Below are 26,263 nucleotides of genomic sequence, written 5' to 3' on the forward strand. Positions count from 1 at the left end.
TTGGGGCATCCCCTTCCCAACAGGAACTGCTACCCTGTCCCCACTCTCCTTAGCACCCTGGGCAACTCTGCCTCTTTGGGCCATAACTCTGTTCTCTGAGACACGCATGTCGACATGAGGGCTCTTCTGATTGCCAGGGTTTAGCTGGAGGAGATGAAGGTTGTACACACAAACAACCTCTCTCTGGAACTGACAGCAGGCCTCTTGCCCCTGCAGCTGAAATCTCACTTCTGCACAGCTGAGCTCCCTATTCATTGGCATTCTTTTTCAGGGTGGATTGTTTTTAGCTCCTGAGGAACTGTGAGACCTCAGGCAGGGGGTTATCAGAGGTTTCTGACACAATCTCAGCTCTTGCCAATCTCTGAGAGAGGGTTCTCGGCCTGGGAGTATCTGTGTGTCACGGAAGCAGTGGCTGAGGGCATCAGAGACTGTTTCTGCATGGCAGGTGAAAAGGACCAAGGACTACTTGGGAGGTAACAGAGGAGCAGGAAGAGTCCTATGGTTCCCTCCGTGACAGAAGAGCCAGGGCATGCTGGAGTACAAAGATGAAGAAAGGAGTGAAAAGTTCAATTAGATTAGCCTTTGAAATAAACCTTGAAGTCCATGGTCCTGAGCCGTCTTTCCAGCCCTTCCTTAAGTGACGATGGGCCTACCAGAAAGGAAGGGAGTGACTACAATTCATATCCAATTGCAGCTGGAATTCGAGTGGCCACTGCTCCCACATTTTCCCAAAGACTGGAAAACTGACTTGGGGATAGGAGACGATGATGATGGTATTTCAATCACTTTTGGTGGGAACTAAAAATTCAGAAAGCTCCAAAAGTGCCCATAGCATTAACTTTTTTATAGTTTAAGATACGGAGCATACTCAGACTTGATTTCTTTCAAATTGCAAATGTCAGTGCTCTGTGAAGGACAACCAAGTTCCAAATGGGGCAGAGAACGATTTCAGGGCCTGGTAAGAGCCAGTGAGTGATGTGGACTGTCAGCTTCCAGGGCTGTAGAAAGCAGCTGGGAGGAGAGGGACTTACGTTCATTTTCCTGCGACATCGAGAGAGGTTGAGGAGGAGAGACACCTTTAGTTCCCGGAAGGTTTTCAAGTCCTCACCAAACCCTTCTCGGGGGAATTTCTTCAGAGCATACTGGTAGCGCTGGGCAGCCTCCTTTACTTTACCTTTCTAATGGGAGTACAAGATGGCAAAACACACAGTTGGTCTGCTGAGCAACTGAGGAGGTCCGGCCCCCACTCCCTTCCTCCTCTCTGCAGTGATGATTAAGTTCACCCTTCCCAAACACTACTAGCCTGGGGATGAGGTCTGGCCCCGGCAGTGAGAGCAGAGGGTCCAGTCTTTTCAACAGGAAACTCACCTGGCAGGAAGGGCAAGGTTGAAGGGGATACCCCAAGACACAAGCCAGAGAACCAACACCTGGAACCTCAGGCTTCCTGACTGGATTCCCAAGAGACCGATCTTGCTCATTTCAAAGGAGCTTTTTCTTGACCCTACATCCCTGGGACACATATCATTTCCTAGTCCCAACCACTACAGAGTTATTACTACTTCTTTACTTTTGGCTTGCCTGGAATACTTCCTGTCTGATGCTCCTCCTTGCCAGTCCTGTACAACAGGTCATTCTCTTTCTCACAAAGGAGGTGGGAGCTAAAACAGTCTAGCCGTTGCTTCCTGAATCTCAATGCATAAAATTGTATGTCAGTATTCCCTTGCTTTTAGAAAAGGCTGGGGATAGGGTGGTAGTAGAGGAGTTTAGAATTTGTGATCTATGTAGGAAGGATTTTCCAAGATGCAGTAAATCTATGATCAACTTAGGGACCTGGTAACAGGGGCCTTGAATTTTCCTCACATTTTGTATCTGAAAAATCTATCAGCTAATACATACATACACACACACAAAAAAAATAAAACAAAGGAAAATCTAGAAGCTGAACTCAGAATAATGCAGGAGGCATCTCCCATTCATTCCACTGATCTTAATCTGCTCCATTTCTTCTGTATAGCTGTAACTCCACCAAGGATCCTGATCTTTTGATTATGTCTTCAGCACCTTTCATTAAGGAGGGATCTGGAGTACGCCAAGGTAGAATTCTGGGTGGGAACAGCAGTAGTTGGGCCTCTTCTCCTTAGGAGGTAGGACTCCTTTTCTTGGAATATCAGAGGTTATATTATGACCAGGGCTTAGATTCCTGAGAGCAATGCTATCCCCAAGTCCATAAATGTAACACCCAGAGTAATGACTTCTTGGAAGTCATGTGAAATACTGGTTGGGTCAGGACTCCAGTTTCCTTGGAGTCCAGGAGTCCTAGATTACCATGACTTTCATCCTCAGAAAACACAAGCTCTGCTCCCAGGAACTGTATGTTTCTTACATAATAATGCGCTTCTTGATCATTTCCCATCTTTGGGCCTGGGAAATATCTCAGTGAGGTTGGATTTATATTTACCTTCAGGAGAAGATGCTGATATCTTAACCAGACAACCGTGACATGTTCTTTTTTTTTTTTTTTTTTTTTTTAAGTAATCTCTACACCTACCGTGGGGCTCAAACTCACAACAAGAATCACATGTTCTTCTGACTGAGGCAGCCAGGTGCCCTGACATGTAATGTTCTTTTGGGACTTCCTATAGGCCATGGGAGAGAGTCTGTGTTAGGGTTATAGGCCTTCAGCTAAAATTGTGAGCACAAAAAGACTCCATGCTTTTTTGTTGTGATTCAGTGAGTGACTTAAGCAAATCTTATAACTGCTATTTGTCTTGCTTTCCTTATCTTACTCAGGGATGTTAACAAGCTATTATTACTACAGACTTTTAAATCTATGTATAAATTAAATATGAAAGCAAAGATCAATGCCTCTTTCCCATGGACTAGAAATATCTCTACTACATAGTTTTACTTCACTTGTCCCATGAGTTTCCAGGTCCCACTTAGCGGATTCCATGCATGATTTATATAACTGCCTACTAGTGACCAGTTAAAATTAGGTCTTCAAGTTGATCAGCTACAGGCTTATATATAGGCCCTTCTGCTCTCCTCTTGGGAAATTAAAAACTCAGTGTCTTCGACTTATGAGCCCATCACTGAGGGATAGCAGTCTCCCTTTGCCTTAGAGCCGAAGATGAGACTGTCAAGACTTTAGTAAATTCTACATGTAGAAAAGAGTCAGTGGCTGCTTTAAGGAAACTGTTTCTTCCTCCCCTCACCTTATAAAACATGTCCCCCTCTTCCATCAGCTTGCTCAACAGGATGATCATGATGTCTGGTTTGGAGGTGGCCATCGCCCATGTGGCTGGACCTGTAGTGTACAGGATGCATGATGGGTAAAAAACTCAGACAATGTAAGGGTGGCAGGAAGCTAGGTGAAAAAAACATCCTGGGGGATTTCTGCTGAGAGAACAACTTGCTCCACAACAATTTCCTCATCGTTTAGACCTGGGAGTATCTTAGGGACTCCCACTGCCAAGAAGCTGCGCTGGATTTCTATTCACCTTAAAATAAGAACGTCTGAACTGTCTGAGCTTGCACCACAAGAGGGCAGCAAAGCCTGCCAACGTGTTGTATTTGGGCAGGCCATGGCTTACTCTGGAGTTATTTTAAATGAGGTCATTAGGAGAAGGTTTACATTAAATGTTACCACAAGATCTAAAAAATCCAAAAAAGGCAACCTTGGGACTCATGATCCCTAGTTGTTTAGTCTCTTAACTTAAAAATATGTACTTTGTAGAAGGGGAATCATTAAAGATTCTAAAGGCTCCCTTAATTGGGAGTAAGTATTGAATAGGCCTCCCTGGGATTTACTTTGAACCAGGAGCACAGTTCAAAAGTCAAAAGATGTGAAACAAGCCAACAAGCCGACATTACTGAGGACTACTTTACCCACAAAGAGAAAGAAGAGGTTAAACTGATTAGTTTATAGACACCTGAATTATTTACCAACTAAGCTTTCCAGGGTTAGTTATCAAAAGTTCAAGTTATTCTCTACAACAGTCATTAAAAAAAATCTTCTTTTAAGGTGAAGTAAATTAAAAGATTAGAGGTGTAGGGAACTCATGCAGGCTAAATCAAAGAGGAGAAGGCAAAGCTGACCAAGCCATCAGACCACGCCTGATGCTGACAGCGGTGAAATATACCTCGTGGGCGACTCGGTAACGTCTGACAACCTTCAAAGAAAGGAGAAAACAAAAAGTTGTAGGAGAGGAAAAAAAAATGGATGAAGGTGAAAAAAAAAAAAAAAAAAAAGAAGGAAAAAGCAGCAGTGAGAGGCAGGCAGCAAAAAAGCCAGCATATCAGCCAACCCTTGTCTATGGGTCTGAGGGATGGGGGTGCAGGTGGGGCGGCAGCAGCAGGGACTGGAGAGTCTGAAGCACATACAGAGCAAGGGAAAGCAGAGGCTCACGGCAGTGCAGGGATCGAGGATGCTCACAGGGCGGGGCTGGCACACAGGCATTAGCACTAAGATGTGCTTGAGGTCAGAGCAGCCTCCTGGCTGAGGCCCCTAAGGGCATGGCAGAGAACCATGTGAGTCTGGACACAGAGTGGTGTAGACCGTGGCTCAGATGGTGCTTTCTCTGGACCAAGAGCCTTTCTGTTCACTTAACAACAACTGGGCCAGGGCAGAGGGGAAACTATACACACTCACACCAAACACCCAGGGCAGCCAGACCACTGGGCCACTCTGGCCCCCGGGCACAGATGGCCAGCACCTTCTTCCTTTCTCCTACCTATCTTGGCTCCTTTCTTCAGAAGAGTGACAACAACAGAAGTGTTCCGGCACCCCACTGCCCTATCCAAAGGGCGCATTCCGCTATAGTCAACATGTTCAATCATGGCCCCGTGATCCACCAAGAACTGGACCTAGAACATGGATCAAGCAGAACAGTTAACACAAGTGCAGTGGCTCAGCAGAGCTCCACTGAGGGCTTTGGCTGCTGCCTGGGCTTTTTATTCAACTGCTGCTCTGAACCAGGCTGAGTAGCCATGGTATTTCAGGCCATACATGTATTCTTGGTCTTCAGTGGTGTTTTGAATATTCCTGTCCTCTAGCAAGTACAGGTCCACGAACTTTCTATCAGAAATCATCAACATGCTACTCTACCCTTAATCCCAGATGACATTATGGATGGAGAACCTTCCCTACCTATGCTATGCAAAGGCTTCTGTAAAGGCACTCACCACCTCGGCATCACCATAGAAAGCTGCCAGATCCAGGGGGGTGCGGCCGTTCTTGTCAGCATGGTCTGTAGCAGCTCCATTATCCACCAGAGAACGGACTACTGACAGATGACCCTTCAAGCAAGCCCAGCTGAGGGCTGTCAATCCTTCTTTGTCCATTAGAGCAATGGAGGCACCTATAAGAGCAAGTGTAACAGAGGGCTGAGGAAACATAGAACCCAGAACCACTCAGAGCAGGAGGCAAAGCTGGTGCTTAAGCTGCACACTCTGGCCAAAGCACAGCTTTTGTTTCTGGTATGTGAGTTATCTTTCAATAAAACTGTTTTTATTTTTATTTTTTTAAAAATATTTTATTTATTTATTCATGAGAAACATACACACACACAGAGGCAGAGACAGTGGCAGAGGGAGAAGCAGGCACCATGCAGGGAGCCCAATGTGGGTGGGACTCAATCCCAGGACCCCGGGATCACGCCCTGGGCCGAAGGCAGACACCTAAACGCTGAGCCACCCAGGGATCCCAATAAAACTGTTTTTTAAAAAAATGATCCTATAAGCACTTGGTAGAAGAGAGCCTCATTGTTTTCACTGGATATTCTGGGCCCTCCACAATCTACCCCAAGCTTACTCTCCAGCTTAAGTTTCATTATGCCCCTCAGAGAATCCTCTACTTTGGCCAGCAGATATGCTCACTGCCTCTGGACTCTTCCACAATATTCCTGTATCTTCACTTTTGGTCATGTTGGCTTCCATGTGGGCAATCTTTTCATTCCCCACAAACTGCCTCATTTCTACTCATTCTCTAGGAACCATTTCCAAATCCCCTATTTCCAGGAAGCTTCTCCTGGTTCACTGTTCACTTCATCTTGAATGTGCTTAACATATGACCTTATTCGGTTATTAATCTTTTTTAATGTATCCTCCTTGCACAGAATTCTCAGTGAATGTTTTCAGAACTCAGCAGAGTGACAACACTGTAAACTCCTGTAGAGATTCTCATAAAACAGGAGGAGCTCAGTACATGGTTATCATGGTTATCACTGGCCACTTTCTTTCTCCCTACAACATGGGGGAGATGAACTCACAGGAAGAAACTGAGCCCCAGTCACAAGGAAATTCAGAGTTTAATTAAACTCACCAGGCTTCAATGATCCCATCCCTACTCTCTTAGCCTTTTTGGTATTCTATAACTGTTTTTCTTCAACATTTCTATTTCTATCTGTAAGGATCAAGCATACTTGATACACTGTTGTATAATTAGTCTAAAATTCAGCATACATTTGGTTCTTAGCCTAGACTGTAAGCTCTTGGATGGCAAAGAGCCTATCACTTCCTTGCTAGTTTGAAGAGTACCTAGGACAATTCTTTTCACACAGTTGACATGTCATACTAACTAAAGTAGGATCAACTTACTGTGTACAGAACACTTTCCAGGCTGCCTCCCCAGCTAGACAGGATTCAGATGTCAGATCAAGCTTAGGATGTGCCATAGCTAGGCTCAGGATCCACTCAGCAGTTATCTGGCCTATTATCTTTTTTTTTTTTTTTTTCTATTATCTTTTTACTCCCAGAGGTCAGACAACCAGACTTTGTGGCTTCCCATAGCAAGATGAAGGGCTGGAAGGTACCATACCTCTAACTCTGATGACAGCTGTTTATGTACTGGGTTCTCTTTTCATAATGGTATAGTTTGCAATTAAAACACTGACTCTAACACAGAATGAATTTGAATGTGGTACAGAATCTAAGGAGTTTTCTTAGATGGAACATCTATAAATTTCCTGGACAGAGACTCCAAAGGTAGAAGAAGCAGGGTAAGAAGGTTCTGGATGTATATTACAAGCTGTAATGTACAGCTGCAATATACAGATGTATATTATAAGCTGATTTTCCAAAGATAAGGAAAGCTGGAATCTAAGAAATAGGAGATACATATGAAATAAACTCATATATTCAATATGCGTCCAAAATTCAGTAAGTAATCTTCCCCTTCTCTCTTTTCTTCCCCTTGCAGTTAATGGAATCACACTTCTTCCAAACATCCATTTTAAAACTTTGAAGTGATCTGGGGCCCCTGGGTGGCTCAGCTGGTTAGGTGTCTGCCTTTGGCTCAGGTCATAATCTAAGGGTCCTGGGATCGAGCCCCAAATAGAGCCCACATCAGGCTCTCCACTTGCCGGGGAGTCTGCTGCTCCCTTTCCTTCTGCCCTTCCTCAACATGTGTTCTCTCTCTCTCTCTCAAATAGATCAATAAAATCTTTTAAAAAACTAAAACTCTGGAGTGATCTATAACTCAACGATTACTATTTCCTACGTGTAATTACTCTTTATAATCAAAATAGTTTTTGTTCTTGGCCCTTCTGTTCTATTCTAACAGCTAGTGCACCTGGATTAGAGCATCATTATTTCTCATCTATTCTATTACAATGCTTCCTAATTGATCCCCTGGTCCACTATAATTCCTCCATCAAATCTACTATTTGCACTACTGCCAGAGATATTTTTTTTAAAGCACATTTTTTATTCACTTTTAAAAAATATTGAAAGGCTCCCCACTGCCTTCAGAATTAAATTCAAAACCTCATTTAATCTGTTCCTTTTCACTTTCTTCCTACCTACATGTCCAGTTTTACTTCCCAAAAGCCCTCATGTACTTTACTGGACAACTTGCTTATTTCCCCAAACCTGTTGTGTGCTGGTTCTCCTCCCTGACTTTTCATTTATGTTCGTTTCCCTAAATATGAAACTTTTTTCTTTTTTTTTCTTTTTGAAACTTTTTTCCTATTCACCTTTCAAAGTCTGTCCTTTCCTAACTCCAATACCTTTATCAGAGCACTTAGGATTCTCTGCTTTTCAGGTATTTATCTTTGTTTCATCTCTTCCTTGCCAGATACAGCATCTCAGAGGGCACGGATTATAGTGTATTAGTTAAAAGGAAATCACTCACTGACATAGCACTAGTATTGTGTTCTGCAAATAATGTAAGCTAAATAAATGTTTGCAGAATTTGTTGATTTAGTGGAAGTCTCTGATTTAAGTGTGAATAAAGGAAATACTGAACATCCCTGACTTGTAATGGTCTGACTTACAATTTTTCAGCTTTATGATGGTGCAAAGGTGATAGGTATTTGGTAGCAAATGTACAGCAAATTTTGAGTTTGGACCCTTTCCCAGGCTAGTGATGTGTGGTACGATGCTCTCTTGTGATGCCGGCCAGCAATAGCGAGCTACAGCTCCCCATTAGCCACAAAACAACAAAGGTAAACAACAGATAAAGCCATTATGTGCTGTACAACCATTCTGTTTTTCACTTTCAGTACAGTGTTCAATAAACTACCTGAGATATTCAACACTAGTATAGAGTAAGCTTTGTGTTAGATGATTTTGTCCAACTGTAAGCTGATGTAAGTGTTGTAAACACATTTAAACACATTTAGGGTAAGCAAAGCTAAGCTATGGAAATACCACGTTCCACAGGCTAGATGTATTTTTTTTTTTAAGATTTTATTTATTTATTCATGAGAGACAGAGAGAGAGAGAGGCAGAGACACAGGCAGATGGAGAAGCAGGCTCCATGCAGGGAGCCCAATGTGGGATTCGATCCCAGGACCCCAGGATCACGCCCTGAGCCGAAAGTAGAGCTTAACCGCTGAGCTACTCAGGCATCCCCAGGCTAGGTGTATTAAATGTATTTCAACTTAAGATATTTTCAACTTATGATATTTTAAACTTGGGTTTATCAGGACATAAGCCCATCATAAGCAATGGTAAGGGAGAACAAATCTCTGATATCTATGTCTGATAAGCTTCCACTGGCATGTGGCAGACTCCGTGCAGTGATCTCAAGGTTATCAGTAGCTGAAGAGGTCCTGCCTTTTCCAGTAGACTTAGGTTGTTCTGGGACATTTATTCCTGCCACATTTTAACCTGAGAATCAAGGTACACTCTCTATCCTCCTCCAACCCCGTCTTGGCAGAAGTAAGGATAGATATTATAAAACCAGATTTGTTTGTTGGCTGGAGTGGAGTCATTAGGCTGGTCACAATTATACTATCTCCTGCTTCCTATAAATGCTCAAAGTCCACTAGATGGTACTGTAGAGCCATCAGTGACGTGAGTTTTCCTTCTCTAGAAGTCCTCCATCACTCACCCCTGTTTTGCATCAGTGAATGAAGTCAGAGCAATCAAAAGGAGCCTGAAATGCTTTTGAAGGTGGTGTGACCACAATCTCCTTTAATTCACTTCCCATTCACTAGGAGTATGTGAATGTTGGTTAATGTCAAAAGCAATTTATTACAACAAGAGGATAATATTCTGAATTCTCAAACAGGGTCCCACTGTTGGCAACTGTCTTAACCTCTGTCTCCTTTAGATACAAGAAAAATATTAGTTGTTCAGGCTTACAAAAGGATTGATAAAGAAAAAGCATAGTCCTTGGAAGATGAATGTCTATTGAGTATATATTAAAAATCAAAGTTTAGAGATTACAAATTTGAATTAGAAAATTCAGAAGATGTTAATTTGACTAGAATACCAAAAATCCCTCAAACCATAAGGAAACAAAAAGTATCAGAGTGAAGGGTCCCACTGTATATAAGAGGGGAGATGGACTTTCACATTTTAGCCAACTAGATTAATAGTAGATATTCTTTTTTCTAAAGATTTACTTATTTTGAGAGAGAGAACACGTGTGAGCGCATGCGTGAGCAGGGTGGAGGGCAGAGGGAGAGAGACTCACATAGGCAACTTGGTGAGCATGGAGCAGGGCTGGATCCTAGGATCCTGAGATCAAGCCCTGAGCCAAAACCAAGAGTCAGGATGCTCAACTGTCTGAGCCACCCAGGTGCCCCAATAATATCTATTAACATCTCTTAGAATCCATCACTGGAAATCATGAATTCCTTAGGTTATTATAGGCACTGACCATGCAGCTCCAGCATCCCAGGACTGACCTTGTGCAAGTAGAAAGTCCACAGTTCCTAGATGGCCTTCAGAGGCAGCCATCATCAGGGGAGTACGACCCTGCTTGTCTGCCATATTGACATCAGCTCCATGGGTGAGTAAAAGATCAACAATCTGCAAGTGTAGAGAAACAGGGACAAATGAGCCAGGAAGAGCTGTTGAGTAGCCACGTGCATGTTGTTCCCTCCACTGAAGGATTTCTTCCTGCTGTACAGGCGAGTCATCTCTACATGTAAGTGTCTACTGCAAGAGTCCCTTAGTTCCTGCACAGTCCTAGTACCATGTTATTTGATCTCTGACTCTCCTAAGGATAGCCAAAATAAGAATTCAACTCTGAATGTTTGACTCAACCCCTAAATGAAAAAGAATTTAAGATACAAAAGGCCAAGATGTAGACTAAGCAATCCCATGATGGAAGCTCTAACACAAGTCACTACCTATGCCAGTGCCATTTTATTGACTTCTAGAGGTTGCAAGGCTGCCTGTTGTGAATACCTCTGACTGAAGTGAATACAATAAAGTGCCTCTGTAACTCTTCTATACTGTTTGGCTTCTGGAGCCTTTCTTCTACACAAATACTTCCAAAGATTATCACCAATATGTTTTCTTTTCCATCCTAAGTGTATAAATTAGTGGAATTTATCTGGAATTCAAACATCTGGAAAGACTGCATAGCTAGAATTTACATACACCACATTTTCTTTTGGCAAGTCTGAGACACCTGCAAGACACCTGTTAGCAGGGGTCTATTGGGATATGAATCTTTTAGAGAACATGTGGATACTGTGAAATGTGAGAAGCAGGTCACTCCATGACCAGGCAAAAGTTAGCTGGTCCTTCTATACAATATAGATCAGGATGATGATCTTTTTTTAAATGATGATGATTTTGAATGTTAGGTTTCTGACATATTCTCAATGAACCAGAGTATTTTTTTTTATTTTATTTTTTTAATGAACCAGAGTATTATTAACAAAGGCCCAAGTCCTCAAGCCCGGTGACTGCTGAGTAACCCGAACTTTGTGATTTTTTTTTCCTCTCTGCTTCTGAAGTCCCTTCCTAGAACTCAGCCCTATCTGAAGAACTGGAAGTAGCTACCCTGCTTACCTGCCAGTGGCCCTGGCGAACAGTGCTGAACAGGGGCACTGCCCCACGGCGGTTTGGCTGGGCCACTGCTGCCCCCTGTTCCAAGAGCAGACGGCATACCTCCAGTTTGCCCCTTCCAGCTGCAGCTGTCAGTGCTGAGGGCAGAGAACACAGACTGAGAACAGGTGGGTCTTTCCCTCTCCAGCCCTCTGTGTGAGCATGGCAGTATATCTGTGTTAGATTAATGGAACTGCTACTTTACCTCCAAGAATGGTTATAAGCTACTTTTGTCACAAATGAAATTTTTAAAGAAAAATCATGAATAGAACCACATTTAAATGGGCTTACAATATATGGAGACAATTGTAGATAATAAATTTATTGAAAATCACCTTTGATTAAACTTACTTGGTTTCATTTTTCCTACCTAGACTGTCTTCTCTGCTTTTGACTTACCTCTTTTTTTGGCACCTCTTCTTGGCAACAAACTTCACATGGGTGTGTATGCATGGGTGAAATGTAGAGAGAAGGGCCTTTGCAGAGTAAGGTCTTTTTATTTTATTATTATTTTATTATTTTATTTATTTATTTGGCAGAGAGAGAGAGTGAGAGGGTACAAGCAGGAGGAGCTGCAGAGGAAGAGAGAGAAAGCAGGCTCTCCGCTGAGCAGGGAGCCCGACATGGGGTTCCATCCCAGGACTCTGGGATCCTGACCTGAGCTTATGTTTAACCGAATGGGACACCCACGTGCCCCAAGTAAGTAATTTTTAAAATTAGCTAGGAACCACTTCTGGCCAACCTCTACTCCTGGGCCCTTAAACCTAAAGAACCAAAGTCAAGAATAGCAGTCTCAGTTGGGCCATTTTTCTTTTTTTCTTCATTAGTTGAGACAGAAGTTTCTAGTACATTTGCAGCCACTTTCATATGGAAGTCGGAGATGTTCAAGTTAATAGTCTTAAAGATGAGAAAAGAGGTGTGACAAAGGTTCTGATTATAAAATAATGGAGTCACAAATAATAAAAATAGCAATAGTGACTATAAGGGACACAGCAGGAAGAAACTTAAACATTCTTTTTGTGCTACTGTCCACTCAGAGAGTAGATTCTCTGAGTGCCTATTTCATTCTCTGAGCCTGGTTCAATAGTAGCAAGAGGGATTTGGAGATAGATTTTCTATTAAGCTCATATTTGAACAAATATATATATTTCATTTGATCGTCGCATCTCAAATGCATAGGTTCTGTGTTTTAAAGAATGGAGGAGGGTGGGGAGGATGGTAAACACGGTTACAAGGCAGCAGGAATTATGCTTTTAAAGAAAGAGGATGGGGCCTGGGTAGCTCAGTTGGTTAAGTGTCTGCCTTTGGCTTAGGTCATGATCCCAGGGTCCTGGGATGGAGCCCCATGTTGGGCTCAGCAGGAAGTTGCCTCTCCTTCTACCTCTGTGCTCTCTCTCTCTCCCTCTCTTGCTCTCTCTCAAATAGATAAATAAAATCTTTTTTAAAAATTTAAAAAAATAAAAAAAGAGGATAGAGAACTTTTTTTTACCATGCTGACTTGGACAGCTGATGTGGTAGCCAGCAAGTCCTTCCTTGATCATGGCCACCTACTCCAATGGCAAATCAGAAAAAGATAGTATTTGGTAAGTGCAGATCATATTTCAGTTTGCAAATGTTGGTATCTAATCAAGAAAGCAACTGAAATTCAAATCAAATGGTCACTTGAAAATTTTTTTCATTTAAGTACAACCAGTGGCATTTTGTCCTTGGGCTTAGTCAAATTCATCCACAACTGATTCATATGCAAAATCAAACTACCTGTAATTTCAACTAAGATAAACTTTTAAGTAACCTTTTCTTTCCTCAAGGATAAGAAGGGCTTATGAAAAAAATGTGACAGTTTTAGAAGATATATTTACTCAAACTAGATGTATGTGTCTTGCCTTATGTGTATTTTCAATTTTGGAGCTCTTAACACTGGCATTTCTGTCCTATTCCTAACAGGAGGGCAGAGGTTTATCCGAGGTGAGGGTCATTTCCAAGCCTTCAATGAGTAAGTATAGGTATTGATGGTTATGATTATTAAGTTGACAAAGAAGTTTTGTGTCTTGTTCCTTACATCAAAGTGATCTTCTCTCTTTGCCAACTTCATACTTCTAACAGTTTAGGAAAAAAACCACTTTAATTCTTGGGTCAGAACACGAGAGTAGCTTCAGACATTGGTTAGAACTCATCATGTTGTACACCTTACATTTATGCATTATATGTAAATTAGATCCTAGGAAAGCTAGGGAAAAAAAGAACTTGACTGGGGTAGACACTCATTAGAAACCACAAGAATCATATTGTTGGTATATAAAACAAATAATTAGAAAAAATTCTAACTCTTACTCTCTGATTCCATTTAAAGTAGCTACGAGGTGATAGGGTTGCAGCAAACCTCCCTTTTAATGCCCTGTGTATGGTGGAGGGAGGGCAAATACATTCTTTTCACAAAATAATTTGCAGCTTGTTGGAGAAAATACAAACAGTATTTCAGAATCAAGCCTTTCACACCAATGATGCCAGTTCACACAACACTGCTGAAAATTTACAACCAGTGCCCATCTTGAAAGCTAAAACTTATATTGTTCACTCTAATCTGGAGTTATACTGCTCTGGCTGGCCCATTTCAGCTCATTGGATAACACATTAATCTAAGAGGGAATGTTCCATTTGGCTTTTTTCTTTGTTGTATCATTTTTGTTGCTTAGGTTATGATGTAATTTGGTAGGAATCTCCAGCTGATGGCTGGACATGGTCATTAAAACAGCTGGCCAATTTCATCTCAGAACAACACAACTACATAAAATGGGATCTGTACTTTTCAAAATCCAAGAGCAAAAAACTGCTTTGGCTGGATTTTATGTAAGTCTTATCAAAAACTGTTACAACTTTTTGAAAGAAAGAAGATTAAGGTAAAGTCAGTTCCATAAAGCAACAAACTGATTCTTAGAGCAAACACAGCAGTTTGGAGCCAAATCTCTTCCTAAGAGACCAGTTACAGAATTTGTTCCCTAGCTTGTCAGCAGCTGATGAGATTATCTGACATAAATGGTCCTTCTTCAAAGTGGAACATCTAAGGAGTCTGAATAGGCAGACAGGATGTAGCTCAGAGATGGGGAAACAGCCAGTCTGCTTGGATGGGATGGTAACACTCAACAGAATGTGGCAAAGCTAGTGGTTCTTGTGTGTATCTATTTTCAATTGTGAAAGAGTATAGCACAGACTAGGTCATGCAAGACAATGAGAGAGAGGTGGTTGGGGAGACATAAACTGATCACTGCTATCCAAAACACTAACTAAACATTTATTGAACTATTTATCAGACACTGTCTCTGCTCTCAAGGAACACAAGGTTGAGTCAGGATGATAGACAAATAAAAAATACATTACTATCCAGTGTATAAGTGGGATGGAGATAATAGGAAGAAGCGTCTGAGAAGGTCTTCAGAAAGAGATGTTCATCTGAGCTAGATACATGTTCATCTGAGAAATAGAAGTCTCAAAGGCATGCAAGGACAAGGGGAGGCAGGCCGGGCACAGGGAGAACACTTACAAGGCACTGAGGTGGGAGACAGTATGTTTGTTGTTACTGGAGTTACTAGAGAAGTGGGGCAAAAGATAAGCCTAGAGATCACAACTGGTCTTCTTAGATTATACTAAATAACTTCATTAATGATACAGGTCATTAAAGGGTGGTAAGCAGGAAAGTGATACCAACAGATTGTGGCTCACTAAGTTCACTCTGGTGGAAGTCACAAGGGAGATGAATCATGAAAGGGTGACAAGATCAGCGAGGAGGCAGTTGCAATAACGTAGGCAAAAAATGATAAGGGCATGAGTTATGGGTATCTTGTTTATTTTGTGAACTCTTGCTTCTTTTGGGTCATAGGATGGTTCAGGCCCTCTAGAGTTGCTAGAAGCTTTTAATGCTGGTCCTGGTTTAAGCTTGTTAGACAAGGGAAAGAGGGCATGGTGAACAATCTTATCACCTTAATTGTTTTTCTTCTGTACTGTTCCATGAGAAGTCTGTAAAAACCCTGTGGGATGGGAGGGGGCCAGCCAGATGGTGGAGGCTGGATGTAGGCAGATGCTATCAGGAAGGATAAAGAGGCTGAAAAAGAAGGCAACCAGTATATTCTAGTGACCTGCTTTTAGAAAATCTGCTCTGTAAAAACTCAATTATTATTTCACTATATGCTAAATAAATTTCATTGATTCTAAGATGTACTTTTTTCCCTTCACATTTTAACATCTCTAAAACTGGGATGCATCTTGTGATTGCTGTGATAATAAAGAACTGTGTCAGTTTAATAGGCCGAGGCTTTCTTTTTTTGTAGTGGCACATAAAAAATAATGGCTATATAGTTTCCTATAGTTAATGGTGTTTTAGATTTGATACAGTAAATGATACAGATTGTTGGGGACATCACAACCATTGGATTTTATTGTTTAGACCAGGGCTGTAGGTATAAGACCCAACCAATGGCTAGAGGTCACACACCTTCATTCTCTAATAAGGGGGACATGTGTAAGATTCTACCATTGGAGAAAACATCACAATTCAATGGGTTATTATACGTTTTAAATCATATGTGCTATAAGGTAGAAAGGAACATGTATATCTAGTAAATCCATCACTATAGATAGAAAAGCAACTCATAGTCTGTTCTATATCAGTAGGGAGGTTTAGGGACATTCTTACATAGCACAGACATTATTTCCTAGAAATTTTCCTGAAGCCAAATAACTGTTTATAGATGTATAAACTGTATTACAGACGCATTTCATTCTAGTGCTATTCAAATAGCATTTTATGTTTATAATGCTGTAATTATTTCATATAAATATCAAGTTAAACACAATACAATTCTGATTACAAGCCAACTGACATGAAGCTCTGATTTTCTTTTACAATCTTAAGATATGGTACATATTTATATAAATTAATGTAACAAACTTCATTGCGCATGTGAAAGTCCCGAGGCCACAGTTTTCTTTTTTTTTAGAGGGAGGGTGGGAGGGAAAGAGAGAGAGGTATAAGAAGAGAGGGAGAGAGAGAATCCCAAGTAGGCTCCATACACAGTGCAGAGCCTAACACAGGGCTTGATCTCACAACCCTGAGATCATGACCTGAGCCAAAATCAAGAGTCAGATGCCTAACCGACTAAGCCACCCAAGTGCCCCCATAAAATTTTATTCTGATAAGAAATTCATATCAATAAAAATAAGTCTTCCATTTAGGTCACTCCCTTCTTAAATGTTTTTAAGAAATTCTTTCAAGTACAGTACTAGAATGTGTATGATATTCATCACTATGATTGCTAGCCTTATAATTCCTCTACATTGTCATCAGGCCATAGTGCTTTTCATCCTCCTGGGTTCCATGTGCATGGCCCAGCAATAGTGTGCTGGGACAGGCTGTGCTGATGGGAGCAGTAAAGCAACATGTCCCTCCCACAGTTCTTATTCAGAAGACATGAACTCCAGAGCTGCCGGCATCCTGGTTAGTTCCTTCCCCTCAGTCTGTCCTCTGGCTTCCCACAGGGTAGAGTCCCAGAGACAGCAGCTGTTTCCAGCTGCACATTTTCCTTTAATCTGTCTTGGGCTCGTAAGCTGCAGCTGCCTGGCATCTGTTCCCTTTAGTCTTACAGAGGGAGGGATTGTTTGAGAAGTAAATTCCTGAGCTTTGGACCATTCTACATGATGTTAAAGAAGCCATGAAACCTACCTATGATATTTGCCATGAATGGAAACATCACAATTTGATAGATCATTATAAATTTTAAATGAATTCAAGTGCCTCCGTTATTTTTAATAACACTCTGACTAACCAAAACACATACCCTCCTTGTTTAAAAAAATATTCCCCCTAACTTGGCCATCTCAATATTGGTCTACTTTTCCTGGCTAATATGACACATATCTGTGGTGACTCTAAAGCTTTCATTGCCCTGATTTCATAAAAACATAGAAAAGGTTATTAATGTTTCTCCAGATGTTCTAGTTTAGACTTGGAGGAAAGACAGCAATCATTTCCTGCAAAGGCCACAAAGCAAGAAGCTTCTGTTTCTGTAGTAAGTACCAAGCAATATAGAAATCTCTTGGCTACAGATGAAAACGGATGCATGGGGCTGTGCCTTTAGGGTGGTACCTTCATTTTGCATCCAGATAGTAACTTTACTTATATCAGTTTAACCACGTCAGATACCACTCTGCCATGATAACTAACTTGGTTAAGTCAGAGGTGTGGATAAAAACTTAACCTCCTGGTTTACACTGCAGGTGGAGTTATTTTGATGGGAGAAATATTTATACTTAACAGCTACAAGGATCATATAAAAGAAGAGAGAGGCCACAACCATTTTTTGCTCTGGTTTGGCACGCTGTAAGGAAACTTTCAGTCTTTTAAAAATATTTGGAAACAAGAGCAGGGTAAGATTTTGGTTGAAAGAAGACTCTGGTGCTAATGATTTGGAGAATCCAAAGGGAGAGAGGATTGGAAGAAGGATAGCGCTTGACTTTTTACTTTGGCTGAATCAATCTCCAGTAAAAAGCCATTAGATGGAGACTGCTAAAGGTATGTCAGAGGAAAAATCAGGGTGTGTGATGCAAAGTATCTCCATATGAACACACAACATTAATGAGAAAAGAGAGTAATGTTTACTGAAGTACCTGTCTCTCCCCAGAGACTGTCAAAACTGTTGATCTGTGCTCGCTCTACTTCTTCTTCATCTTTTTCTGGAAGATCAAGTAGGTAGGAGACAATCTGAAACAAGAAATTGTGTCAGTTCAAACTTCAGGTGGAAAACTATGCTACCAACTCTAGCCTGTGCGGTTTGAAAGATACCTGGATGACCCAAGTATGATGAAAACTCTTGCACAGAAACCAGAACTATCCCAACAAAGAAATGAAAGCTGCCATGATAAGCATTTGTTTTATTAGCTACAGTTTATACGTTTCTCTTGAACATGACTCACTTATATAGCCTGTTATTTTTAAAAAATTATTTATTCCTCACATTTAAGTTAAAGAAGCAACCTCTCATTCTCCCAATAAGAATACCAATAAATAAAGAGGAAAAAACCCAATCAATAAATAAAAACCAGAAAACAAATATGGAGAAAACAGAGGGCCTGTATTTCATCAGAGTCAGGCAATGATCTTTTTTCTGCTTGCAAGTACAAGGACTGCTTTGGGGATAATAAAGGCAGAACGAGGGGCACCTGGGTGGTTCAGTGGTTGAGTGTCTGCCTTTGGCTCAGGGCATGATCCCAGGCTTCTGGGATCGAGTCCTGCATTAGGTTCCCTGTGGGGAACCTGCTTCTCCCTCTGCCTGTGTCTCTGCCTCTCTCTCTGTGTGTCTCTCATGAATAAATTAAAAAAAAAAAAAAAAAGGCAGAACGACTACTAGCATTAAAGTGCCTGTAGAGAGAATTTAAAACCTAGAGATATTAGAAATCCCAGTTTTACTTAATATTCCCTTGGTGACATATCAGGTCAGTTGGCAGGGTAGCTGTGTCATAGAAGTATCCCATGTAGTGGTGAGCCAACGTGTACTGACCCATGAAAGTTGAGCACTACGTTTTCAGGAATTTTGTAAGTCAGTTATTAAACGAAGCTGTTTATTAAAAATTAAATAACAAATAAATTATATTCTAAAAAAGGTTAAAAAATATAAACTCTTGTGATTTCTTAATTATTTAACTACACTTTACATTATCCATGCCCTTGAGGTTATTTATATGTATTGTGTCTGTATGGTGGAAATATCACATCATGGTGTGTGCTACTATGCGTCTCTTCTCAACTCTGTGTTTAGCAATGCCACAATGGCAGCTCTATATCAGTTCTGGGGGTAGCTGGGAAATTGGCAAACATTACAAATCAAGATTTGATTTAGTGCTAAAGTCTCAAAGAGGTTCCAGTTTAATGAGTATGATTTGTATGAGGGTGAGAAGTAGTTTAACACAGATCACATATCAAATATAATGACAATAAAGTTATTGTGAAAAAAGCAAAAAAGATCATCTATAAATGATCTATGAGTTGCAACCATAGGTTGGCTGCCAATATAAATGTCACAAAAATCAAGCATTCCATTAAGAGTACTGCATATTTCATCATTTATAAACTGTGTGCTACATATTCTTCATATCATTAAAATTTGTACTAATTTTAAGTATGAATGCACACACACACACACTTCTGCTCTATTACACAATTGTCTTGGAACTGGATGTTCAATATTTCTTAGCATTTATTAATTCCATACATTTGCCACTATATTATTACTATCATTAGTAAAAATATCATTTGTATAGTGTTTAACAGTTCACTAAGACCCTTTCACACCAGCTGTGTAAAAAAGAATTTATTAGAGTCATTTATTTTACTGATGGGAAATGAAGATTCTAAGAGATTAGGTAAACTGTCCAAGGTCCAGAGCAAATGATGTAGCAAACTGGGACTCAAACCTGGTCCTTCTGAAATTTCAAATGTTGTGTTCTTCCCATTCTACACTGCCTACCCATGTGAGTACAGGTCAATAAATAATCCCTAGGAGTCCAGTGTCACTGTCTGTTAAGCAAGATGGGGAGGAATTGGATTAGATGATTTCCAAACTTCTTTCCCACTCTGACATGCTATGTTCATAATTCTAGATATGCTGGTATTTGAGAATTCAAGTGCTTCATGGAGTTCAGTCTCCTATTCCCCAAAACAGTGACCAAAAAGCTAATTCACATTAATTAGTAAGATAATTTTATAATAATGCAACCATTTTCCTCCTGTTTCCTAGGTCTTTCAATACATAGCCTGAAAAAAACCTAAAAACCCTAAACCTTATCACCTGCTTTCTTACCTCCGTATAACCCATGCTGGCTGCAGCAATGAGGGCTTGCTGGATAGCATGGCTCTTCTTAAATACTCCTTGCTGCTGGCCAGCCATTGTCCAGTCACATTGAATCAAAAATTTGACAACCTCCAGATGACCTCGGAGAGCAGCATGGACCAAAGCACACTGACCATTCTTGTCCAAATGATCCACCTAAGGGGAAGGACAGAGAAATGTATGTGAACAAAGATTTGTAGCCACACTCCTAATCCAGTCACATTGGTCCACTGTACATGACTAGACTACCAAGAGTCATCCCTTCCCATACCGTGAACCAATATCTGGGCAAATCTAGAAAGTTCTCTCCTACTCAGGCTAGATCATTGCTGAGCTAGAACTCTGGCAGATGTCCCTCAGGGGAGAACCTCTTTTCATAAGGTCAGCCTTTGTTTCCATAGAGAAAGGAACTAAAAAAACAAAATTCCCGGCTCCAGCTTTGTTTTCCTGAGGTACATTCTCTTTTGTCCTCAAATAGTTCTTTTCAGACCAAGCTTTCAAAGACTTGTAGCTCTGCTGGCACAAAAAACTGTCTTTGAAATCATAAAAGGAAAGAAAAACATTTTGAAGCTCAAATTTTTTGGTCTCCAAAGCAGCAAAATACTTCACATCATGAATCATACTTTTGACCACCAAACTTTGGTAGAGGCTGCTTTTTTTCTTCCAATGGGAGAGCAGAATCTCCAAGTTCTGGTCAAAATGGCTAGAGGTACTTGGAGCTTAATGCTGGACTATGTTCCAATAGCAGCTTTTATGGTTGCAGTGCTGGTTGCAAATTTAGGTTGAAAGGAGCCTGGTTAAGATCGATCTACCAGAAGGCAGCCAAAAGCTTCAACAGAAGAGTAGCTTTTTCTGGCAGGTGGGCTGAACACTTGACACCTAAGTTCTGCATCTGGTTCTCCTCAGCTTTAGTTCCACCCAGCAATCTACTTAACAAATGTTTACTGAATGCCTACTTTGTGCAAGGTACCACATAGGATGAAAAGCGAGTAAGGCAGTAAAACATAGATTATTCTGTACTCAAGGACTTTCAAACAAGGTAGGGGAGATGCGACCAACAGGACAAAAACCTGTCCAACAAAGGATAACGAATGATGTAAGGAAAGTACAGGTGCAATAAAACTGGAGAGAATTCCTACCTGGAATCAGTAACCGATTCTGAAGGAAAGGTGCTGTAGTCTAAACATTTTTGTCCCCTTGAAAGCATATGTTGGAATTTCCACTCCTAATGTAATGATATTAAATGGAAAGGGGACCTTTGAGGAAGTGATAAGTGTCCTACTAGAGAGGCCCCGGAGAGCTTGCTTTCTCCCTTCCACCATGGGAGGACATAACAAGAAGGTATGGCCTATAAGCCAGGAAGCTCTCAACAGATGCTCCATCTGGCACTGTGATCTTGAGACTTAGTCTCAGAACTGTGAGATATAAATGCTGCCGATTATTTATTCAGTCTATGGTACTTTGTTACAGCAGCCCAAACAGACTAAGAAAAGGCCCAACTCAACTGGCTGAGATAGGAAATTATTAACTCTAGTTTTTGAAAGTGTGAGGTACATGGAGGGGGAGCTTAAACTACAAAGTTGAGAGGGTCTTTTGGGACCAGAGCATGGATATTTCTGAATGCTAGGCTAAATGGTCTGAATTTTAGTCAGAGGTAATGGAGAGTCATTGAGAATTTTCATGCTCATACTAAATTTTCAAAAACTAAGGGGATAAATAAAAAGGTGCTTTGGCTCCTTAGAGAAATGATTAATTCCTGGGCTGAGGCATTAATAGTAAACGATGAATGTGGAACATCTTGTGGTGCCAGAAAGTATAGAAATGCTGATAAAATAGCTCTCCCGGCGCGGCGGCGGTCCCAGCTGCAGCGCGCCGCCTGGGTGGCTGGGCGGCCCATGGGCAGCAGCGAGGGCCACGATGACAGATTACGGCGAGGAGCAGCGCAACGAGCTGGAGGCCCTGGAGTCCATCTACCCCGACTCCTTCACAGTATTATCAGAAAATCCACCCAGTTTCACCATTACTGTGACATCTGAGGCTGGAGAAAATGATGAAACTGTCCAGACTACCCTCAAGTTTACATACAGTGAAAAATACCCAGATGAAGCCCCTCTTTATGAAATATTCTCCCAGGAAAATCTAGAAGATAATGATGTTTCAGATATTTTAAAACTATTAGCGTTACAGGCAGAAGAAAACCTTGGTATGGTAATGATCTTTACTTTAGTGACAGCTGTGCAAGAAAAATTAAATGAAATAGTAGATCAAATAAAAACTAGAAGAGAAGAAGAAAAGAAACAAAAAGAGAAAGAGGCAGAAGAAGCTGAAAAGCAATTATTTCATGGCACTCCTGTCACAATTGAGAATTTCTTAAGTTGGAAGGCCAAATTTGATGCAGAACTCTTGGAAATTAAAAAGAAACGAATGAAAGAAGAAGAACAAGCAGGAAAAAATAAATTAAGTGGGAAACAGCTATTTGAAACAGATCATAATCTTGACACATCTGATATCCAGTTTTTGGAAGATGCTGGAAACAATGTGGAGGTAGATGAATCCCTATTCCAGGAAATGGATGACTTGGAGCTAGAGGATGATGAGGATGATCCAGACTATAATCCTGCTGACCCAGAGAGTGATCTGACTGACTAATGGACTATCCCCATCTACAGAGAGGTGTGACTGCCACAGCATCTGTGGCTGTGTGGAGGTGTTGATTTTCCTTTCTTTTTTTCTAAGAAAAAATAATTTTCAGGAGAATATTCTTCTGATAGCTTTCATCATTGAACTTAATAAACTGACCTTAAAGTTTCAAATATAAAAAAAAAAAAAAAAAAAAAAAAAAAAAAAAAAAAAAAAAGAAATGCTGATAAAATAATTTAGTGGAAGTTGAAAGGACACAAGAGCCAACTTGAAGGAGCTCCCAAAGGCCAAATCTTAGGCAATTTGAGCAACAAAATAAATAATAATGGCAATGAGTTACAGGTCATAGTATAAAATAAATATAGAGATCCATAGTGCTATAAACAGATAATTAAACAAATACATCTATTGGGGAGAAGGGATAGCTCATCCCTGCATTAAAATTCTGACTAATAAATGTTGAAGGACTGAAGGAAATAGAAAATCGCAAAAAACACCACAGCAATCATTACTGCAGAAAGAATCTCTGATGGATACTAAAATCAGTGGACAAAAGCATGAGAGACAAGATTTTTGTCCAGTCTCAAAGCATTTCCCTCAAAGATACTTCTTAGTTACAAAGGGAAAAAGAGGAACTTCAGGTCTGAGAAACCTAGAGGACACAATCTTACCCAAGCAATAGAGGTCAGCACCCCCTGTTAGCACACAGCAACATTACATACCTTCCTAAGTGCTGCAATTGTAAGGGCACAGCAACACTTCTATGATATTCTTGCTGACAAGATATAAACTCAACCTAACAATGAGAAAATATCAAACTAAAACTGAAGAACATTCTACACCTAACTGGCTAGCATTCTTCAGTATTTTGGTGCTGACACCATGGGAGAGAGTCTGAGGATGGAGACCAGAGGACAAAATCTCAGTGAACACTGACATTAGGAGAAGGAAAAGAGAAGAGCAACCAGACAGGCAGGAAAAGAATTCTGGGAAGTGTTGTGTCAATACCGCCAACATTATTAGAGGGGTGAGAAATGAGAAAAAGTTACTTTATTTGGTGATCAGCAGTTGTTTGTGACTACTTTTGAGATCAGAGTGTCAGTTAAACGCCAAGAGGCTAGGTGTTTTCTTTCTTTTTTTTTTTTTTTAAAGATTTTATTTTTAAGTAATCTCTACACTGAGCATGGGGCTTGAACTTATCACCCTAAGATCAAGAGTCACATGCTCTACCGACTAAGCCAGCCAGGTGCCCCCTGCCCTTATTTTTCTTAAAGAATACTATTTATTAGGCTCTGCAAGAGATGAAAAGAGACTTTATCTCTCTTTTTGAAAAGTTTATTTATTTGAGAGAGAGCACATACGTGCATGCATGTTCGCACGTGTGAGCAGGGGGAGGAGTAAAGGGAGAGGGAGAAGGAAGCAGAGTGAGCACAACACAGGGCTCAATCTCATGACCCTGAGATCACAACCTGAGCCAAAATCAAGAGTCGGAGCTTAAATGACTGAGCCACCCAGGTGTCCCAAGACTTTACCTCTTTTTAAAAAGGTTTCCTCACTTTTAATTCTCATGGTGACCCCATTAATCCCTTTTATGGATGAAAACAGTGAGACTGAGAGGTTAAATGACTTGTCCAAGCCTCAGAGAAAGGAAGTGTAAATGGAAGTTTTGATCAAGTTGTGTCTGATCCTAAAGTTTATCATTTTAACGATTGTACTCTTCTTTCTCTCATGGAAGCAGGACTAAAAGTGGCTAAGGGATAGTAAGGAAGCAGAAGTGGCAAGTAGAGATGACTCTTAGGGCAGGATGGGTGGACATGGAAGGGAAGGGATGGGATGGTGGCTTCTGGTTAGCAGGAGACAGGGAAGTTGCCTTTTTGGGTTACAGGAGACATTCATAGGTTTGTTGAGAAATTAGAAAAAGAGTGAAACAAATTGTAAGAAAAGGGCAATATACAGAGATAAAAAGATATATATGGAGGCAAGGCCTTGGGAAAGAAGGGTAAACATTTCCTTCTCTGAGGTAGAAGTGAAGTGAGTGTCGGTAGGATTGAGTTTTGAGACAGAGGCACGTGGAGATGACCTCAATCTTCGTAACCCAGGAGGGCACGAGGTGTGACAGGGTCTTGAGAAGACTGCAAATGATTTCCCTATCTGCTCTGGGGGAAACGGGAGATGGCTAGAATGATAACTGGGCAGGAGGAAAGACCCAACTGCAGCTGGAATATGAACTGACAGCAGTAATAAGGCCCAGTTGTTCTGGTTTTACAGATGTTCATTCAAATGAATAGGACATTACAGGTCCGTGTCACAGTGGACACCCAAGGCTCTAGGATCTCACTGAGAGTCTCATGTCCCACTTTCCAAAGGTCTCAGCAGTCCCCCATTCTTCTCTGGTAGGAACAATGGACGACACCTCAGCACGAGGTTGCACATATTATTTATATTTCACTGCAAAACCACCAAAATCCTCTGTCTGTTTTCAAGACTGAAACAAAATGCCACAAGGCTACAATTTTCCCCAGAGGCTTACAATTTTGAGACCAGTATTTTTCTCTTCGCCGAAATTTTGAAATTGAGTTCTTTTATATCAGCAGCTCTTGAGATACTATAAAGCAAACACTTTCCCAGAATGGTCTTCAGAGAATTAAAGTATAGTAGCAGAAACACTGCTGAGTGCCCCTGGCTGGTCTGAGTATAAACAGGGAATCATGTTCTCTTCATACCTCTGCGATGTGGGTCTTCAAGGCTAAGGTGAGGGAGTCTGGCCTATGTTCTTACCTCCACGGCTAACTTCTCTTCTCTACACATGAAAGGCTTAGCGCCTATGGGCACGGTTCAGTTCAGACTTCCCACAGCCTCTTTGCATCTTCACTTCTTCCTCGCTCTGTGCTCAGCAGAGAATTCCTTGGTTTTTAGGTGGGGACTTTCTGTGGCTGCTGCTAAAGTGCAGTTTCCTAAATGCTTCCCAAGGGTTTTACCAGAGGTGGTATGGAATGGGCAGCGGCAAGTGGGCAAACACTGAGATGTCTGCAGAAGCAGTATTCCCCATGGCCTGATCCTACTAGGTCTGATGTGCTCAGCCCAGACTCATGAGGTAACACAGGGGAAAAGGAAGACTCTATGGCAGGGAGAAAAAGTGGGGGAAGGACAAGTAGCGGGGTGGGGAAACATTACCTTAGCACGTTTCTTGCATAGCAGCACAACGATGCTCAGGTAGCCCGCTGCTGCTGCGTAGCCCAAGGGAGTCAGGCCACTTTCAGAAGAGGCATCCACGTTGGCCCCAAACTCCAACAGCAGGGCCACCATTTCTGTGTAGCCAAGATGAGACTGGACACACAGAATTGGAGCGTTATTTAAAACCTCTGTCCGGTAATTAATGTTGGCACCTCCCAAAATCAGCAGCCGGCTGACCTAGAAATAAGTAAATAGAAATTACACTCAGGCAAGTATCAGTTGCA

The 26,263-nt window shown here is 41.2% G+C and overlaps 2 protein-coding genes across 10 annotated transcripts in view; one reads left to right on the forward strand and one right to left on the reverse strand.

Annotated features, from left to right (window-relative positions):
* TANC2 (tetratricopeptide repeat, ankyrin repeat and coiled-coil containing 2) overlaps positions 1-26,263 on the reverse strand; it is a 369,540-nt gene that overhangs the window by 10,758 nt on the left and 332,519 nt on the right. For 7 of the 9 annotated variants that reach the window (XM_038546935.1, XM_038546931.1, XM_038546937.1 and 4 more), the window contains 10 exons: positions 25,980-26,216; positions 20,136-20,321; positions 17,947-18,040; positions 11,254-11,387; positions 10,137-10,260; positions 5,185-5,360; positions 4,734-4,866; positions 4,143-4,172; positions 3,216-3,307; positions 1,032-1,178 (listed from right to left, as the gene is read on the reverse strand). In XM_038546935.1, coding sequence (XP_038402863.1) covers positions 1,032-1,178; positions 3,216-3,307; positions 4,143-4,172; positions 4,734-4,866; positions 5,185-5,360; positions 10,137-10,260; positions 11,254-11,387; positions 17,947-18,040; positions 20,136-20,321; positions 25,980-26,216 — 1,353 coding nt within the window. The remainder of the gene's footprint in view (positions 1-1,031; positions 1,179-3,215; positions 3,308-4,142; positions 4,173-4,733; positions 4,867-5,184; positions 5,361-10,136; positions 10,261-11,253; positions 11,388-17,946; positions 18,041-20,135; positions 20,322-25,979; positions 26,217-26,263) is intronic. The other 2 variants (XM_038546938.1, XM_038546933.1) reach the window with 1 other exon arrangement.
* LOC119876628 (RWD domain-containing protein 1) lies at positions 22,007-22,978 on the forward strand. The gene has a single exon (XM_038546940.1). It carries the CDS (start codon positions 22,083-22,085, stop codon positions 22,812-22,814), a length of 732 nt encoding a protein of 243 aa, XP_038402868.1. The 5' UTR covers positions 22,007-22,082; the 3' UTR covers positions 22,815-22,978.

Source organism: Canis lupus, chromosome 9 (assembly GCF_011100685.1).
Source record: "Canis lupus familiaris isolate Mischka breed German Shepherd chromosome 9, alternate assembly UU_Cfam_GSD_1.0, whole genome shotgun sequence".
Lineage (NCBI taxonomy): Eukaryota > Metazoa > Chordata > Mammalia > Carnivora > Canidae > Canis > Canis lupus.